Source organism: Diadema setosum, chromosome 11, assembly GCF_964275005.1.
Source record: "Diadema setosum chromosome 11, eeDiaSeto1, whole genome shotgun sequence".
In the NCBI taxonomy this organism is placed as follows: domain Eukaryota; kingdom Metazoa; phylum Echinodermata; class Echinoidea; order Diadematoida; family Diadematidae; genus Diadema; species Diadema setosum.
In genome coordinates, this window is record NC_092695.1 from 21,515,244 (window position 1) to 21,536,096 (window position 20,853).

General features: G+C 38.6%; 1 protein-coding gene across 1 annotated transcript in view; it reads right to left on the reverse strand.

Annotated features, from left to right (window-relative positions):
• Window positions 1-15,720, reverse strand: part of LOC140235353 (uncharacterized) — a 60,432-nt gene extending 44,712 nt beyond the window's left edge. The window contains exons 1-2 of the mRNA XM_072315381.1: window positions 15,263-15,720; window positions 9,544-9,661 (exon numbers count right to left, since the gene is read on the reverse strand). Of these exons, the coding sequence (XP_072171482.1) occupies window positions 9,544-9,661; window positions 15,263-15,720 (576 nt within the window). The remainder of the gene's footprint in view (window positions 1-9,543; window positions 9,662-15,262) is intronic.
• Window positions 15,721-20,853: the final 5,133 nt, after the last annotated feature.

Consider the following 20,853-nt stretch of genomic DNA (forward strand, 5'->3'; position numbering starts at 1 on the left):
ATGGGAAACTGTGCAGAGATATTCCCAAACTGCCAAAAATGCGCGCTGAAGTGATCAACCATGATGAGTTATACAGGATTATCAAACACACCCACACATTTTCTCTAACAGCATTGTTTCCACTCTTTTTCCTTCTTCTCTTTCATCCTTTCATCTCTTATGGCCTAACAAAAAAAAAAAAAAAAAAGAACCGATTCATATTTGAAAACTAAAATGGTTTTAACAAGATAGTTTTACATTAGATGAACACTTCAATACAATGGCTAAATTTGTCTTCCTTCAGATCATATTACATGTTAGCCTACTTAAATCCTGAAGACATTCTGCTAAAGAAATTCAGTGCCGTATATAAAGAGAGTCTGGCCAACTGCTAATTTGGACGCCATGTCGTTACCACGCGTATTACGCGTTACAGGGTTAGCGTTTACGCTCAGACGTAACAAAATAACCAAGCCAAATAAGGGGTAGTTAACAATGGGCACTGCGTATGAACGCACTTCAGTAACGACATGGCGCCTGTAGATCACGGGACCAGCTTTTGACCAATCACAGGCTTCAAAACACATAAGCCAAAAACTGAGTTGGCCAGACTCTCTTTAAATACGGCACTGAAGAAATTATCTTCTCATTATTGATCATTTAAATGTTCCCCTGCACTAAGCTGTACCTTGCCATACTTTTTCATCAGAAGTCGGCAAATTCATCCCATTTGAACTAATTGTGTGGGTAAACCCCTGTTCAGACGCAAGCCAGTTTATACCAAAGCTCGATAAAGAAATGACATATAAAGAATCATTGTATAGCTGACAGACCATTCAGACGCTAATCTTGACCGATTTGGAAAACGATGTATAGACGCCCAATTTCCCACTGCGCGCGTTGTTATGGTCATGGCGTCACCATGAGAGGAATAGGGTCACTTTCATGCACGCTCACATAAGCCCCACCCAATTATACTGTTCTATGGTCGCCATACATTCAGACGTACACGGAATGCCGATTCGTTATCCAGTTCTAGTTCTACACTGTCGTTTCGTTAGTCAGCATTTAGATGTGTAAATTCATTGTTTCACTTTACTGTTGTGGTATAGCTTTTAGCTTTTGTTTTGTTTTTTTGCATCTGAACATCCTGTAAGGTAGCCAGTACACTCAGGCATAACAAAGTACCACCTTGACAACAAAAGTGTTGCCTGTTCCCAAGTCTGCTAAAAAGCTTTCCCAATTGAGAGGTTTTTGAAAATTTTGCAACCAAGCAATCATATATGATATGAGAACCAAAGGGCTCAAATGAAAGGAAATTTTTGCTCTCACTTATGAAACACTCAAAATGAATTGTAATAATTACAATAAAAAATAAAGTATGATATCATAAGAATATGGTTCCTGGGACATGACAGATCAATGAGTGCATGTACAAAGACCACCTTCCTATGGACACCACGTTTTCAATCTGTATGCAGTAGTCATTCATTCACACAGACAAAATAGCTGGATAACAGTCATGCACCAGTTCAGACGGACAGAGATATCGCAATAATTGTCCATGGCAATGATATGTTTGGCAATGATCGATTCGCTCTGGCCACTTTTGTCTCTCTGTGTGACTAGGTCTTTAATGTCAGGGAGTATCCCTGCCAAGCTTCTGGAGAACATCTCAAGCAGGTGGTCTCAAGGCAGGAAGAAAACTTTTCAATCAACTTAATAGCAACTTGCAGGTCATCCTAGGATCCATGCTAGAAGTGTACTGTACAATGACATGTACCCCCCCCCCCCAAAAAAAAAAAAAAAAAAAAGCAAGGGAGCAAAGGAGGATGATGACCAGTGAGAGTGCATTGACCTTTGCGATAATCACACCTATAAACTATAAATGCTTGGGTGAACTTGCTTGAGCGGTGGTCCACATGTGAACTTTAAAGGTATATCTGTACTGTATCTGTATCTTTGTGTGTGTGTGTGTGTGTGGCGAGGGTGTGTGTGTATGTGTGGCGAGGGTGTGTGTATGTGTATTGCAAGTTTGCAGGCCAGGCCAGTGAAAGAAATATTATTTGTGTGGAAGAAAAAAAACACAGACTATAAAGTAATCTTTTTCATGAACTTACTGTACATAAATATACAGTTAAGCAAAAATATCGACTATAATGTCCTTTGTAACATTTGTGGTCTTCCACATTTGTTTTGAGTAATTTCATCTCTTTTCTCATTTGTCCCAATACAAAAAGAATATCTCAGAATGTAAGACCTACCTCATTCAGTGAATAAAACTTATTGAGGACAACAGAATTTATTCAATTTCTTAGGAGATTATTATTTCATGACAGAAACCCTGTGGAGCTTGTGAAACAAACAGTCTCTGTTTCTTGCTGTGGCAGGTTAAAAAAAATAATAAAGTCCCTAAAGTGTGAACGCAGACAAAGCATGCAGAGGAATTTGTTCACTAACTTGGGCACACTGATATGATATATATGAATGCTCTTATTTAAGGAATGTGAATTGGGTCTACAGTGGTGTACATTTCTCTCCTTAGCAGTCGGTATCATCCACTCATACACTGAAAAGTGGCAGATATCGTACAGTTCAACTGGGAAGTTGAAAAAGATGGAATGTTCCCAGGTTGCGATATCTGCTCCAGAATGAAAACTGACATATTTGGAATGGTTTTCACATTTCGTCCACAAAGCCTGCCATTATCCCAGGCTGCCGACACACGCGACAGCACCAAGTCAAGCGATCATTTGATATGTGTTTTTGATATTATCAATCTGTCACCTAGCATCATAATGTGTGTCCCAATTCCATCATTTTGTCTGAGAGTGGTTAAAAAAATTAACTGATTGTTTCTTCACACTCACATCTTTGAATGCTTTGCGTCAAGTTGTGAAAGAGAGAGAAACTTTTCACACACTCATCATCTTGTTTCAAAGAAAGTGGTTGTCAGTTTGCCAGGTCTAATTTCTAGCTCAGGCAAAAAACAAAAAAGGTGTGTTTTGTTTTTCAATTTATCTACATTTTAAGTAATAAATAGATTTAACATGTGCTCCAACTTGTTCCATGAAACTGCAGTAAAAAGCCATGCAGAATAAAGTGTTCCTCTTCATTTAATCATTGATTCATTACAACAGACCTCTATTGATGGTCTGGATTTGAACTCATTTTAATTTTCCCTCACAACCCAAAGTTGCATGAATGAAAAAACATGCACAACAGCAAATCATCACTATCTGTTACATATAGGCCTAATGCAAGCTGCTTTTATTCTAATCAAAGAGAATGGAAGAGATTTACAGATTATAAGGGAAGAATTGATAAAGAATTTCAAATATTACATGCACCTTTGATAGTAAGAATAGAAAACTTGTTAAAGATAATATAAAGTTTTGGTACCTCAAAAGTTTCCCTGAATTTCCTTGTCTTAGTTTGTGTTTCAGGTTAAAGTACTTTTCCTATAACTAACACTGTGAGACATACTCGCCCCAAAGTGCTCTCATGTCTTAGTAATCATGCAATTAACTGCGACCAGCAGCCCCATACGCATAGCGTAATGGGGCTTCTCATTGTAGCATTCAGGATCATGACAGATTTAGTATCGCGGGTAAATATCAACTCAAAATCCAAAAATTTCTTCAATTTGAAGACTTACCAGTTACGTTGAAGTATTGAAAACAGGCTTCGGGCAACGTTTGATTCTGCCAATAGTCCCTTTCTGTTCGAATTGATGACTGAATGTGACTCGGTCGAGAGGACCTTGGGAGAGCTACATACACTGAATACTACGGCCAGCGCATGCACATCACATGCGCACAAATTTCAAATCCATGAACGGATAAGATATTTGTGAAGCCCCATTACGCTATGCGTATGGGGCTGTCATTTGCATTCTCAATCATGGGGTGTTTTTTTCCATGGACCACATGCTCCCAGAACATCAATATTTTGGTGGTGATCAGCATCATCTAAACATCTTGTGCTTGATACAGTGCACTCCTGTTAACCCGTTGAGGACGGACCGATTTTGCTACAACACTCATTTCCCATAGACACCTGCCCGAGTATACTCGGGACTCGTCCTCAACAGGTTAAAACAAAATTTTTGTTACAATGAGGTGAAAATGCGCATGTTCTCGCAGTGCGTTCATCCTCGACCATTTGAGGGCAGCACTTAATCGGAAGAAGAAGAAGAAGAAAAAATTTAGGCCCCAAAATTGTCATCTATATAATATTATCATATAGGCCTTCTTTTCTATTCGGCTATGATGAAAATTTGATATAGCAAAAGAAAAACGCCATGCCCAAAGACTTTGTTCGAGTGGTAGTCACCTGTGACAATTACATCTTTGCTAGACACTCAAGTTACCAGAAATTTGAGACACACTTGCTGACATGATATATGGCGTCAAACTTTGATATAGACACGAGTTAAAAGGGGCATGCTTCTGCACCTTCCAGCGGGTCCAAAAAACTAAATATTCCCTTTAATATGGTGAACTTTGTGAACTAACCTACTGTTCTTCAGTCTATATGACCTTTGTCCCGAGAAAAAAAAAACTTGGGTAATAAATTGCAATGAGTACATTATACCTTTCTCATTTTCTGGGTTGGGCTCAGATCACATGCACAGTACTATTTATGAAATACACCTCAAGTATCACTTTCCGATTTGTTTGAGGAGTTTCAGGGCCGCAGTTCTGAAATACAAGTCCTGTTTGTCCAATAAAACTTAATGTTCCATCACATTTGAATGTAGTTGTATAGACTCACATGGACATACACGCTTCCTGTTTACTGGAACAAAGTATGCCATACTTTTCAGAGTCAAATGCCAAATCATTTCGTAACATGAAATCCCAAGGACATAAACAATAAATTTGCTCTACAGTATGTGACCCTGCATCACAAAACCAACAAAAAGTTGCCAGACATGGATTTTTAGTTAAGGGCAGATTCTGAAAGAGCAGACTTTAAGCTTTGAAATGATGTAGGCCTATAACTCAAATCAAATGGACTCTCATAAACCATATCAATATTGAAGAAAAAGCTCACACTCTGGAAAAGTGTGAACTGAGAAAAGAGGCTCTGAAGTACAGGGTCTATTCAAGTGCTTTCATCTTTACCAAACCATGGTGGTTGTGTGGTGAATGGGACAAAAAGCAGGATGTAAACTACCAGAGTAACAACAATGAAGAAATTATCAGATTAATCTGAAATTGAGCATGCGTTATCAACACATTCTGTCCATGATTACTGCCAACTTTCAAAGCAATAGCTTTATCCTTCCAAAGGTTATTAGAGTTGAAAGTGAAGAGTGTGTACAGGGTTTTTAAGAAATGAAAAGGAGACTCTAAAGACACACCTAATCACACAATTCTACATGAAGTGTTCAGATAAACTGTTAATAAACACACTTTCCTGTTCGTTTTATGATCCCAAATTTTAGCATTATGTAGGAGACTTGCTCTTTCAGCAAATATGGAAAAGTCAAGATTGACTAGGTTGACCCATTTCACCTATTTTCAGTCCCAACCCAAAATCAGTGCGTGCGACTTTTTGTTCGTTTTGTGATGCACGGTTACATATGGTAATAATGTACTTCAAGCTTGGGGATGACACAAGTCATAATGCAGGACAAAATGTCATCACAAGGTACCAACATTAGATTTGCCATTCTACTGAATTATTACCATAATTTATATTATCATTATTATTATTATTATTATTATTATTATTATTATTATTATTATTATTATTATTATTATTATTATTATTATTATTATTATTATTATCATCATTATTATCATTATTATTATTGTCATTATTATCATTATCATCATCATCATTATTCACTATTTAGTGCTGCACTTTAGGTTATTGAAAAAAAAAAATGGGTGAAAATAATCTTTGATGCTTTTATAAGCAGGAAGATTTTGTTGTGCCAGTGATCTTAACATAACAAAATGAATGCTAATACATCAAATAAGCCATGTAAATAAATCAATTTTTTTTTTGTCTCCATCTCTGAGTATGGCACCATGCATGTGCAGCTCAGTAGCAGTACTCAGCAGCAGCAGCAGCACCAGTACCACTGCATCACTGTCTAGGGTTCCCAGTCCACAAACGAAAAATAAATCATTATGAGCCACGTTTGTGGATTACAGTGATCCATTTCTAAATTACTGTGCAAATATCAACAACATTTGGGGCATCTTTTAAAATTCAAAAAAAAATGTAATTCTATTGTAATTACATTAAACAGTTCATAATGGTGGATTGATTGGCAGTGGGATCAATATCTATGCGCTTAGAGCAGTTTATTTTTCTTTTCCCAATGCTAGTACATGATAATTGCTGAGAAAATCTACAAAAGCTATCACAATTTTGACAGATGTAAAGTCAGAGTTTGACACTGTATGTGAATGATATAAAAAATGTGCACACTGTGCACATGAACTATATAAGTCAACACATTGTTATGAAAATAAAACAGTGTCGCTGCTACTGAAGTTTCTTTTCAAGTGCTATAGTGAGAATAAAGGTGGGAAAAGTATGCTGATATGTCAATTTCAAGCAGATAACTTAAAGGGATGGTATAGTTTTGGTTGAGATGGTACATTCAGATTAAAATTTTGCAAGATAATCATAAACAAGTTATGAAATATGAAAGTCTAAGAGGAATTCAAAGTTTATTTGATGAAAATCGGTTTTGAAATGGCTAAGATATAAAAGAACAAAGTAAAATAAAGTGGTCGTAACAAAAGGTAGTTTCCACCTTTAACTAGGACCTCTTTGTATTTTCCTTTTCACCTATTTTCTTTTCTTTTTAATGGTATTCTTTATTCAAATTTCATTCAATATTAGTATCATATTCACAATGAATACAATCAAACAAGAATTTTATGCAGATTATGTTGCTGAAAGAATATCTAAGCATAAATCCCCCTTATATTGTCCTTTGTTTCATGTCATGTTTTCTTTGATATTCACATGCTTGTTTACAACAACCTTTTCTGCAGATTACAAAACTCGATACCTGTATATATAGTTTACCTTTCTGGTCCCTGGAGAATATCATAAATGCAACGATAACGTGACGAGAGATATGGCACGTGATTTTGTTGTAAAGTTAGTTAGTATAGTTATATATAACAGTGGTGGATCAAGAGAAGGGCACATCGGGCATGCACCCCCTCTTTATTTTTTGCTGAAACAAAAGAAATTTTATGAAGGTGCTTCCCCTTCACAGAATTCCTGGATCCACCCTGTATAGTAAATATAACATTCTTCCCCTAGCATTCTGAAAGAGTTTGTCTTTATAGGCAAGTGCTCTTTCAGTATGCTAGAAAAAAATAAAACAACAAACCTTTTATACCAACATCAAATCAAACAAATGAATAAGCAAAAGATCCCGCGGTGAAAGCAGATGATTTTCTTGCATACCAAGAGAACATGAAACATTAAAGGTAACACAAGTTTTGGGGCCTACAGAATCTTTTGTCAGTATTACTTCATGAAGATAAGTAGTTTCTACACTAATCTCTTGGAAACAATACAAGAGTGAAAGGCCAACATGTCAGAGTGAGCTTACCCTCACCACATGATGGCGCTCTTCAGATTCCATGTCAATACTAACATTAAATGGTATTGTGACTTGTGTGTGTGTGTGTGTAAGTGGGAACTGCAACAGCAAATCAAAGATTTCATTTGTTGTCAAAAGTTGCTAATAAAGTATAAGTTTATTATAAATCAAATTTACAGGTTTCGTACTAAATGTACGCTTTGATTATTTTTTCAATGTAGAAAATCATTGGAGAACCATTCTCGACTAGCACTTGTGCTAACTTTTTTTTTTTAAGCAATCAAGGTAAATACAGTATTAAGATTACCTATACATGTATCTCTACCTTTACATAAATCTTTGTAAATTGTATTCATATTTTCATAATCCCATGCTCAAGCAAAAATTGTACCATATGTATTCATATACTCATGTAAATTGTTTTGTTGTTAATAAACTCAAACTCAAATTCAAACCAGCAAAATGTACCATTCTTTGTTACAAATAGATTTCTTTTTTTCTTTAATGAATAGATAAAACTAGGTCCAGTGTACATGAACACGACAAGAAAACATAAAACTAGATCTGTCGTCTTTGGGACATGATACATATATGGTATAAGTTTGAAATTGATAGGCAGAGGACTTTCTGAGCTAACCTCTACACAACTTTTGAGGAAAAATAAGAAGAAGAAGAAGAAGAAAGAATCCGTACAAAAACAGAAGGTGATTCGAGAGGATACTCGGATCACCTAATTACACAAAGGCACTTACAGCAGTAACTCCAAAACAAAAGAAATGACTGTCAAATACTATCATTATATTGCCGGTGAAGGGCATATCTGCAAGCAAGTGTATGCTCATGGTAGACTGTTTTACCATACATGTTGTATGAGAATTTCTCACATACTTGCTTTAACACACACACTCTGGATTGTTCCAGAGAAGGCATGTAGAGAGGAAAGACTTTAATCTGCTGAGGATGAGTCCCAAATCTACTCGGACAAGTGTCTATGGGAAATGCGTGTTGTAGCAAAATCAGCCCATCTTCAACAGGTTAAGCAGTACTTTTCTTTCAATTGAAGCATGGCAAAACATTGTAATATAATATCATGAATTTACCAACAAAATAGAAAACTATTGTGTGAGAGTGTAACTGGCAAAGATCAAAACACAACAAACCCAAAAAGCATAAACCTGACAGACTACAGGATTTTAAGGATCCAGATCCAAGCTTTAAAGCTACTATTGGACAGAACTTATCTTTTTATACACTGTAAAATGAGGAATGTTCCCATGCATTTTAATTTCGCGAGCCGAGATTTGCGAAATTAAAATGCATGTGAAAGTGCTTGTCTACACTATACGCATTGAATGTTAGAGGCAACTCGCAAAAATTTCATGCCACGAAAAAGGCCGTCTGCTCCAATTCGCGAAAATTTCATGCTGCAAAAAAAAATCGTGTTTTACAGTAAATCATAATGTATTCGTGTAAGAAAGATCAACAATTTAATTATTTTGATAAAGTATTACACACGTATTATACTTGTTTGTCTACCAGCACTGTAGCCCACTCAAAAATAATCCTGAGTATACTCCAGCTTGTATATATAGGAAATTTTTAGGAAAATCAGCTCATCCCTAATGGTTTAAATTAAGAATTTTATTTGTTTATAACTTAATATAGTATTGATTCATGGTAGGTGTTCACTTTGACACACACACATGGAAAAGAACATCAGCTTTAAACTTGTTCATGAGATAACTGATCAAGTCAGGCCTGCACTGCTATTCTTCTACACCCTTAGCTGGATAGTGCAAACTTTATACTAAAACTAAATGTACTCTTTCCCCCCAGTCAAAACAAAATCTACAACAGCAGCCAGACTACCCTCACATAAACACATGTACACTATTAAGTGCCAACCAATCAAAATTGACCCTCGTTTCAAAAGGTCAACAGGACACAGAGGGCAGCAGAATACCCTTTTGACGTACCTTGAAAGATTTGGGTATTGCACCGGTGGAGATGTCGAGCCATCGCTTCTTTTTGTGGCGGCCGTCGCCGCCAATATCAGGGGAATGACCGCCAGAATGCAGACTTCCTCCATCGATGCTTCATTTGGATAAATAAAAGAAAGAAATGTATAGATATCAATGATATTAAACCCTTCATAAATAATAAAAAAAAAGAATGTTGCAGACATACTAAAAAAAAAAGTAAAACATGACACTGCATCAAAGAAATGTTGAACATCATGGTATCATTCACTGGTTGGAGAAGCTTTATTATGAAAGTGTGAGCCTACTACTGGTATATCCCACACATCAGTAGCCTTGCTGGTAGGTTCTGAGGCACTGGCGTAGCCAGGGGGGGGCGATGGGGGCGGTCGCCCCCCCTAAGATTTGGACCGAGGAGTTGGGAGGCGGAAAAAAAAATGCGTGTATACTGTATGCATGCACATGAAGCGGGTCTCCTTTGCAACCTTTCATCAAATAAGATATATTTTTTTGAATATTTCACTCAAAGTGTGCACCAGATCGTTGAATTTCAGTTCAAAATATGCAAAATCTCTCGTGCTTGGGAGGGGGATACCCCCTCCCAAACCCTCCCCCTCTTTGCCGCTTTCCCTAGCTAAGTACACTTTTTAGATTTAAAAAAATTCTGAATAATTCTGAGTGCACAAGACTTTTCACTAATATTCCGAAAACTGAAGGTTCCCTCATGTATAAGGGGAATTTCCCCTTTTAATCGACCCTTTCCTCCCTCAGCCCCCCCCCCCCATCATTTTTTTTTTTTTTGATTACCCAAATGTTGATTCCATCAAATATGCTTATTATGCGTAGGCCCTATACGAGATATCTCAATTTCAGCCTTAAAAAGATACAAGCTCCATCGGAAGGGAAGAGTGGAGATAACACTCGCCAACGCCTTCTTCCTGTTCCTCCCCCCCCCCCCCCCCCCGCCATGCAAAGAAGTAGACTGTGGCTATACCAAGATCGCTTTATTTCAATTCTAAAAACGCAAAAGCTCCGCGAGCGGGAGGGGGAATCCCCCTTCCCCTAAGTTCTACCTCACTAGACTTTATACATACGCACAGATGGTGCACATTCGGAATAAGAGCTAAATTCCGTGATTTTAACACTTCGATGAAAAAGTGTTGCACCAAAAATTTGCACCAGATCGCTGAATTTCAGGTCTGAAAACGCAAAATCACCTTCGTGTGGGAGGGGATATGCCCCTTATCTACACCCTCGTGTGCATGCTTTTTCTGTTTGATTGCTGAACAGACAGCGTTCATGATATTCAGTGTAAGAATTAATACAAGAAGACTAGTGTGTTTGAATTATACTGTTTTATAGGCAAATTGTTCAATAATAATCTACAATAAAATATACGGCAACCTTAAACAAGTGGGACTGTTTCAACTCGTTAAAACACGCAAAAACATGCATCAAATTGCACCATTTGCAACATCAAAATGCAAAAAGTTCTCACCGTAGGAGGGGGGACACCCCCTCCCACACCCTCCCCTACCCCCTCGCTCGCTCCGCTCGCTCGGGTTCAGTCGAGTTCGTGATATACAGTGAAAAGAATTAATACAAGAAGTGTATCTAAATTATACCATTTTATAGGCAAATTGTTCAATAATAATCTACACTAAAATATACTGCTACCTTAAACAAGTGGGACTGTTTCAACTCGTTAAAACACGCAAAAACATGCATCAAATTGCACCATTTGCAACATCAAAATGCAAAAAGTTCTCACCGTAGGAGGGGGGACCCCCCTCCCACACCCTCCCCTACCCCCTCGCTCGCTCCGCTCGCTCGGGTTCAGTCGAGTTCGTGATATACAGTGAAAAGAATTAATACAAGAAGTGTATCTAAATTATACCATTTTATAGGCAAATTGTTCAATAATAATCTACACTAAAATATACTGCTACCTTAAACAAGTGGGACTGTTTCAACTCGATAAAACGCGTAAAAACATGCATCAAATTGCACCATTTGCAAAATCAAAATGCAAAAAGTTCTTACCGTGGGAGGGGGGACACCCCCCTCCCACACCCTCCCCTCCCCCCTCATTGGCTCCGCTCGCTCGGGTTCAGTCGCGTTCATGATATTCAGTGAAAAGAATTAATACAAGAAGTGTATTGGAATTATACCATTTTATAGGCAAATTGTTCAATAATAATCTACACTAAAATATACTGCAATCTAAAACAAGTGGGACTGTTTCACGTCGTTAAAACACGCAAAAACATGCATCAAATTGCACCATTTGCAAAACCAAAATGTAAAAACTTCTCACCGTGGGAGGGGGGAAACCCCCCTCCCACACCCTCCCCTACCCCCTCCCTCGCTCCGCTCGCTCGGGTTCAGTCGCGTTCATGATATTCAGTGAAAAGAATTAATACAAGAAGTGTATTGGAATTATACCATTTTATAGGCAAATTGTTCAATAATAATCTACACTAAAATATATTGCAATCTTAAACAAGTGGGACTATTTCACGTCGTTAAAACACGCAAATACATGCATCAAATTGCACCATTTGCAAAATCAAAATGTAAAAAGTTCTCACCGTGGGAGGGGGGTTTCCCCCTCACCCTCCCCTACCTCCTCGCTCGCTCCGCTCGCTCCGCTCGCTCGGGTTCAGTCGCGTTCATGATATTCAGTGAAAAGAATTAATACAAGAAGTGTATTTGAATTATACCATTTTATAGGGAAATTGTTCAATAATAATCTACACTAAAATATACTGCTACCTTAAACAAGAGGGACTGTTTCACGTCAATAAAACGCGCAAAAACATGCATCAAATTGCACCATTTGCAACATCAAAATGCAAAAAGTTCTTATCGTGGGAGGGGGGACACCCCCCTCCCACACCCTCCCCTCCCCCTCGCTCGCTCCGCTCGCTCGGGTTCAGTCGCGTTCATGATATAAAATATACTGCAATCTTAAACAAGTGGGACTGTTTCACGTCGTTAAAACATGCATCAAATTGCACCATTTGCAAAATCAAAATGTAAAAAGTTCTCACCGTGGGAGGGGGGAAACCCCCCTCCCACACCCTCCCCTACCCCCTCGCTCGCTCCGCTCGCTCGGGTTCAGTCGCGTTCATGATATTCAGTGAAAAGAATATTTGAATTATACCATTTTATAGGCAAATTGTTCAATAATAATCTACACTAAAATATACTGTTATCTTAAACAAGTGGGACTGTTTCACGTCGATAAAACGCGCAAAAACATGCATCAAATTGCACCATTTGCAACATCAAAATGCAAAAAGTTCTTATCGTGGGAGGACCCCCTCCCACACCCTCCCCTCCCCCCTCGCTCGCTCCGCTCGCTCGGGTTCAGTCGCGTTCATGATATTCAGTGAAAAGAATTAATACAAGAAGTGTATCTAAATTATACCCTTTTATAGGCAAATTGTTCAATAATAATCTACATCAAAATAAACTGCTACCATAAACAAGTGGGACTGTTTCACGTCGATAAAACGCGCAAAAACATGCATCAAATTGCACCATTTACAACATCCAAATGCAAAAAAGTTCTTACCGTGGCAGGGGGGACACCCCCCTCCCACACCCTCCCCCCCTCGCTCGCTCCGCTCGCTCGGGCTCGGTCGCTTCGCTCCCTCGCAGACTAACCGCCCCCCCTAAGATGAAATCCTGGCTACGCCGTTGTTCTGAGGTGAGTTACCACATTTGCAAAGACGAACTTTTGAACTGCAGAATTGTAGTATACATTTTGGATCAAAAATGTATCCTCCAGTGACTGGTTGAAAGAACTTCATGTGATCATAAGTATTTTAAGCTATGTCAGAATGTTTGCATGTTTGACAATCCATGGCATGATATTTGCAAAATGATGTCATTTTTTACTTTTTCCACATAGTATACTGAATATACCAAATATTTCGCATGGTTTGTATTATTGCGATTTTCACGAGTCAGGTGCTATTCGCGAATTTAAAGACACATGAAAATATTGACTGATTCTGACATGAATGTGGCATGTAACACATACATTTCTCCATCCAATGCTGAATTCCGTGATTGTGAATTTAACTACTCGCAAAATTACTGGGAAGCCCCGATTTGCTAAAAATTAGACTGGCTAAATATCTGGCATATACAGTACTGTCAAAGTGGATATTTTCACCGGGGTAATTTTTCACACTCTGTTGAGTAAGATGAATTTCTTGTATTCTTAAAGGACAAGTTCACCTTCATTAACATAAGGATTGAGAGAATGTAGCAATATCAATAGAACACATCATTGAAAGTTTAAGGAAAATTGGACAATCCGTTCAAAAGTTATGAATTTTTGAAGTTTTTGTGCAGTCTGGATGAGAAGACTACTGCAGTGTATGATGTCACATGCGTACAACAATATAAGGAAAATATAAAGAGAATTTCACAAAATTTCATCTTTTGAAAAAAAGTACACATTCCCTTGACTCGTTACTGACGTATGTTATGGGTAATATTATTCCCATTGCCTTTAGAAAGAGGCAAGTCAAGTGCTCTTTTATCATGCGAAAAAAAAGTGAAAATATGTTGAATTTTCTTTACATTTTCTTTATACTGTTGCACTCATATGACATCACGAGCCTTAGTAGCCTCCTCATCCAGTGGTTCCAACACAAAAATTTTAAAAAATTAATAACTTTTGCATCGATTGCCCAATTTTCCTCAAACTTTCATTGATATGTTCTACTAATATTGCTGCATTCTCTCAATCCTTATGTTTATGAAGGTGAACTTGTCCTTTAATTCCGCAAAATCAAGACATGACATAGAGATACACAATGTTTTTCTTCTTTTTTTCTGTTTTTGATACACAATTTATTTCTGTACTTGTTTCTGGTGCGAAATGTGCAAAAATTTCCAAACTGTGAAAATTTTCCACTTTTGCAGTGTTCTATTTGTGAAATGATGTCACAAAGCAATTGGGACAGTAAACAAAGAAAAGAAGAGCAGAAGTGAAAGGCAGAGGATCAAGAAAGAGGAAGATATGTTGTTTTTTGTTTTTGTTTAAACCTTTGATTGGTGATGCCACGATCCCATTCAGACTTACAGAGTATTTGTTTGTTGGGTTGTTTTGTTGTTTTTTGAAAACCTGTAAAATACAAGTAGCATACTCATGCATTCTGTTGTATGCATACCTGTTCCTTGTCATGAGAAACAATTACACCACTATTGGAACAAACAAAGTGGGTCAAGTCACAAGAATCATACTACAGTCCAATCTCTGTTATCCCGTCTTGTCAGGACCAGCGCACCTCTGGATAAGCGATTTGGCCAGATATGAACAAACAGTGTTTAATGTACATATTGTATTATGAATACAAGTAGGCTGCCCATCCAATGGTAGCTATGTACGTCTTAGTGTACACCACAATAGTACTGTAATTTATTCTAGCCTGCTTAAAACTATAGCCATGAAATCAAAACATTTTACTGTAAAATTCATAACATGTTTCTGTTGTGAATATCATAGGTAAATTGCATGAGCTTTGTGTGAGTTTTAATTGGGTTTGAAATAACTTTTCTGTCTTCACTGCTTGGAAGCGTCTAGATAACAAAACAGTTCAGATAAGAGAGGGCCAGATGATCGAGGTCGGACTGGATTATGACTTCCATTATGCATAGGAAAGAAAGAAATTGATGGGCTTGTTTTCACTCTTACCTGCTACCACACTCACTCCCCTCCCTCATCCCGTTTTCCATTAACCCGCCACCCACTCCATTTTGTCCTCGCTCCTCCAGCAGTATCTCATCGGTGACATGGATGGCGGGAACCCCTCGGTCCCCGAACGGGGCGGGCGAGGAGGCAGCTCTGGGTCGCAGGAGACTGCCCTCGTCTCGGTCCTGCCTCCTGTACTCATGGTTGGTCATGGCCGACGACTTGCTCCGCGGCCGCTTGGAGCCGGCGGCCCCGCCCTCCGAGCGAATGGCGCAGAGCACGCGGCGGAGGAGGCTGGTCCCCTGCCGGGGGGAGGAGGAGGATCCGGTTGAGCTGGTGGAGGACACTGAGGGCGTGTACTGAGGGTGGGATGGAGGCGGAGAGGGGGACTGGGATGGAGATGGGGGTGATGGAGGAGGAAGAGATACTATCGTTGACACCGGAGGAGCAGTCTCTGCCATGATGGAGAGGTGCTTTCATTGCTGGGGTTGATCCAAATGATGGTTTCCTGAGGTAAATAAGAAAAAAAAAAAAGAGATTACCGATTTGTAAAGCGGTATTTCAGATCCATTCTCTAAGAGATACAGTTTCAGGCTAAAACAAATATTCTTCTTCTGGGGGTAATCTTCATCCTTCAAAGATTCTTGCAGGTATCAAGGGGTTGTGTGTGTGTGTGTGTGTGTGTGTGTGTGTGTGTGTGTGTGTGTGTGTATGTGTGTGAGTTTTTTAACCATTCACTTGGGATTTCATTGTGCTTTTCATTTGAGAAATGAAGAGGGTTCTAGCTCACCTACTTACAAGAATAGTGGCTTCAAATCTCCTCTGAAAACTTGGCAATGAGGAAAAAGTTTCTCGTTAATTAATGAAAAGAGAATTGAGTCTCAAATCTTCTTGTTTTTATTGTTCTATTTTCACAGATCTTATAAATGTGACTGAGATTGCAACAACTCCAAGGGAGAATGACACACTCAAGATTATAATGAACGACAGACATTGAAAAGCGTTTCTCACCATGCAACTTAACCTATATAAGAAATGATGTGGTAAACCAGAAAATGGAACAATGTTTAATTTGTTGCCTTTGACTTAAAAAAAAGAAAACATTACACATGTTAATGTCAAACTTACAGGCAAATAGAGCCCCTTCCTCATGGTAAACAGAGGAGTGAACATTATCTTGCCCCCTCTCCTTGCCCTAAACTATAGCTACATCTTCAGTGCACATATTTGGGTTGGGGCAGAGCGAAAAAGATTTGCTCAGCTTGTCCCCGTCATTAGCAGCGGCAGGAGAGGAGTTTGAGGCACACCAGTCACCATTAGCAAATTGAGAGACAGTCAAACCCAATATGGCAACAACCATTCATATCCATCAAGCTGTTATCAAGGCAATGTGTGTCCATTATGCTACCAAGCTGCCCAAAACCTGTTTCATGTTTTGCCTCATTTGTTTTGCTTTCTTCCCACAGAGCCAAAGACAGCTTCCTTACTCTGTTTCAAAGACAGCATCTTTACATGGAGCCAATACTCCTCAGTGATACTGGCATCCTATTGCACTTAAAGGACAAGTTCACCTTCTTGAGAGAATGTAGCAATATTAGTAGAACATATCAGTGAAAGTTTGAGGAAAATCGAACAATCCGTTCAAAAGTTATGAATTTTTGAAGTTTTTTTGTGCAGTAACCGCTGGATGAGAAGACTACTGCAGTGTGTGAATAACTTAGATGTCACATGCGTACAACAATATAAGGAAAATATAAAGAGAATTTCACAAAATTTCATCTTTTGAAAAAAGTACACGTTTCCCCGACTCGTTACCGACAAATGTTATGGGTAATATTATTCCCCCTGCCTTTAGAAAGAGGCAAGTCAAGTGCTCTTTTATTATGCGAAAAAAGTGAAATTATGTTGAATTTTCTTTACATTTTCTTTATACTGTTGTACGCATATAACTCACAAGCTGTAGTAGTCTCCTCATCCAGCGGTTCCAACACAAAAATTTTAAAAATTCATAACTTTTGCATTGATTGTCCAATTTTCCTCAAACTTTCACTGATGTGTTCTAATAATATTGTTGCATTCTCTCAATCTTTATGTTTATGAAGGTGAACTTGTCCTTTAATCAGGGCCGGCAGAACTGGAGGGATATTTTTTGCACCATACAAGGGAATACATAAGGTGTCGCCACTTTGGGCCCCCACTTTTTTTGTTTTTGCCCTGGAAGTAAGTGGCACCAGCAATAAATAGATAGAAACCTTGTGTGAGCACGGTAAGGCTTTGTTTTTGTTTTTGTTTTTTGTTTGTTAGCTGATGAAACCTGGGATTGGCACCAGAAGTCTGAAGTGTACCCCCCCCCCCCCCCCCCACCCCAACTTTTAAAAACATGGTGCCGGCCATGTTGATTCCATTGCTGTTTCAAAAGGAGATTGCTGTATTAAAAAGGTCCTACATGGGCACCTCATTACAGAGAGGTTTGATAATGACAAACCTTGTGTACCAGGTAACGAGGGCAATGACTTAATTCCCCACACATTGAATTGCATGCGTGTTCTTCATTGGGAAACTTAATATGTTTTGAAAAGTGCCGCCAAATCAGTCAAGCATCTGTGCAACGCACACCACAGATCAAATTTCAACTCTTTTCCTAATTTTAGAATTAGGAAGTAGGAAATAAACAATAATAATCATAATAAAACTTGGAGTGACATCAAAAACAAAATACTACATTTCAGTGTCAGTGCCCCCAAACAAACCTAGAAACAGAGAAAAAATGAGGCAACGCCAATTCCTGTCACTCTTGATATACAAAAAATAGTTTTGCCCTGCATTAAATGAGAATTGATAGCCACAACTTTCAATTTGGCTGTCGCTGCAAATCAACCATGCCCTCCATATAACTGACAATTGCCTTGAAGCAGTGTCGGTTACTGCTTGGGGCAACTACGCAGAACTTCAAAGGTCCGTTGATCAGATAAAATGCCCTTAAAAAGCACTCTTGCCTTACATGTCCATTGGAGCATTGACAGATGATCTAATTAACAGAACAAAAAAATAGGATATGTTTCTCAAAGATGAAATGAGAGAGACCTCATTTGTCTGACCAGCTGCACATAATAACATCAAATAAATACAAAAAATATAAACATAAAATACTGAATTACTAAAAAAAAAAAAAGAAACCTATATTGCCAAGCAAATATCAGCAAAGTCACCTTACTTGATACTTAGCATCACAGTGCAGGTGAGTATAAATTTCTAGAAAAATAAATAATGAAATAGATCCATGTCATCAAAACCTAGCCAGACCACAGAATATGGTAAATCTATATTCACAACTAAATACCCGGGTACAAACCATGAAAAGAAAGAAAAAAAATCCACCCTACCCAAACTATGATCAAAGAATGAACACAGATCAAGCAGACAAATATAAAACAAACCAAACAAGCACACAAATGATGCAAGTTAACACTGACAATATTTTCAAATTGCAGACAAGACAACTTTCTTGCATAACGAAGTCATCAATTCAAGGGGGGGGGGCGCAAGGGGCAGCGGATACAAAGAGAATGAATAGAAGACTGTATGCTGACTGTATGCTGACCAATGACTCATGTTTGTAAACTAAAGTTGAAAATAAGTGACTTTATTCTCACATCGTACAAGCCAGAAAACATAAAAATATCCCTAGAAACATATTGTACAGCATGTTTGATTAAATCAGACATGACACCCCATGGAATGGTCCTTGGATAGAGAAGGAAGGATGCAGTCAGTTCTTCTGCATCAAATGTCCAGTTATGCCGTCCACATACTTCTGCAATTTCTCAAGACAGATAACTGCATTATTTGATGCCACTGTGACAAAAAAAAAAATCTTTGAAGTAGGCTACCATACGCAAGGGTACGCAAGGGTGATGGCGAGCATCACAGAAAATCTCGCGCCCGGGTCGAACTTCTCACATTCTCAGCTGAGCCCATTTCTCTCGTCAGAGGCTGCCATCATCCGTGCAGGCACCACGTCATGTTGGGGACAGATGAGGTGAAGTGATGGCCAAGAGGCTAAAAATATCTGGTTTGATTTCTGGAGAGGGAGGGTCTGGCAGGATGGATCGAAGGATCGAGGTTAACCATCCTCTGGTGTGCTGTGCCGAGACAAAATCAGATGGCTACCCGAGGAATTGGAAACACTTCTGCCAATTGCTCAAACTTATTAGAAAGGGGGGTGGGGAAGGAGAAGCGATACAGGACAAACCTAACATATGATGTACTCACTTCAGGCACGGGAATACTTCTAACATGGATGCAGTTGTATTGATAATATAGCCACAACAGTTCAGTCAGTGTGTGATTAGCTTATGTGCACATATGAACAAAGACCTGTCTTTTTGCTCAGTTGGTTAGACACTTCACTCATTGTCAAAGCGACATAATGCATAAGCTTGTCTGACATAACAATTCATGATATTCATGTTTAACTGGAATTCCCTGTCGTCAGACATTGTTTCTGCGCCATCTGTGGGATCATTTCGAAACCGTCTAACGGTTGATCACAGTGGCTAGTTGTTTTCGTCAAATTTTCTATGTGCTTGTAAATATCTGTAAATAAATTGTATTATAATGTAAATAGCACCAGTCTGCAAGAATCTTCAGGCTATTGAAGGAGGCAGACTTAACCAGAAGAAGAAGAAGAAACAAAGAATGAACTTGTGTAGACCAGGTGATGAGAATGGCCGGTCAGTTTCTTACACATTAACAACAAAAATGTATCCTCTTTTCACAGACCTCTATTGAGCTCTATTTGGTGATTGAAACATTAAGGCCTGAATTCACGAAGGTGGTACCATGGATGGTGGTACAAATGAAACCATGGTTTAAACCATGGACAAAAACTGTGGAGTGCCAAGTGTCGCACGGAATATTTTGTTACGAAATTGGTCACCGTCGACAAAATGACCGTTTCGTTAACGAAATTATCATTCCATGGACGAAGTGTTCATTTAGTTACCAAACGTTGTCATTTCGTTACAAAATAATCATTTCATTGACGAAATGACTGATTTCGTAACGAAATATTCCATATGACACTTGGCGCTCCATAGATTTTGTCCATGGTTTAAACCATGGTTTCTTTTGTACCACCTTCGTGAATTCGGGCCTAAGAGTTGGAATACTTCCTTCACTGATAAAAATGAAAGTCTTACGTCTAACTACCATTGCATTAGGACTGTGTAAGCCAATCAGTCCCTACTTCTTCTGCCATATGATGCAATACAACGGATTGGGTGAGGGAGTCCCTCCTTCAATGAAGTTGCCATCCTGTGCCTCTGTGATATTATTCACAGTGTGGTTGTCAAAATTGACTTGCTACGTTTGGTAAGGATAGGAGAAAGTAGCCATAATATTATGTGATCTTATGATCATACAATTTCCAAATTCACTTCTTGTATATAAAGTGATAAAAAAGAATCCATTAAACCCAGTCACAGAAACTATAACATTCACTTGGACACCACACACTGAAATACTCAGTACTTCAGTGAGAGAAACATTAGACAGTCACTGGTAACTGACACCAGGGAATACGGGATGGATGA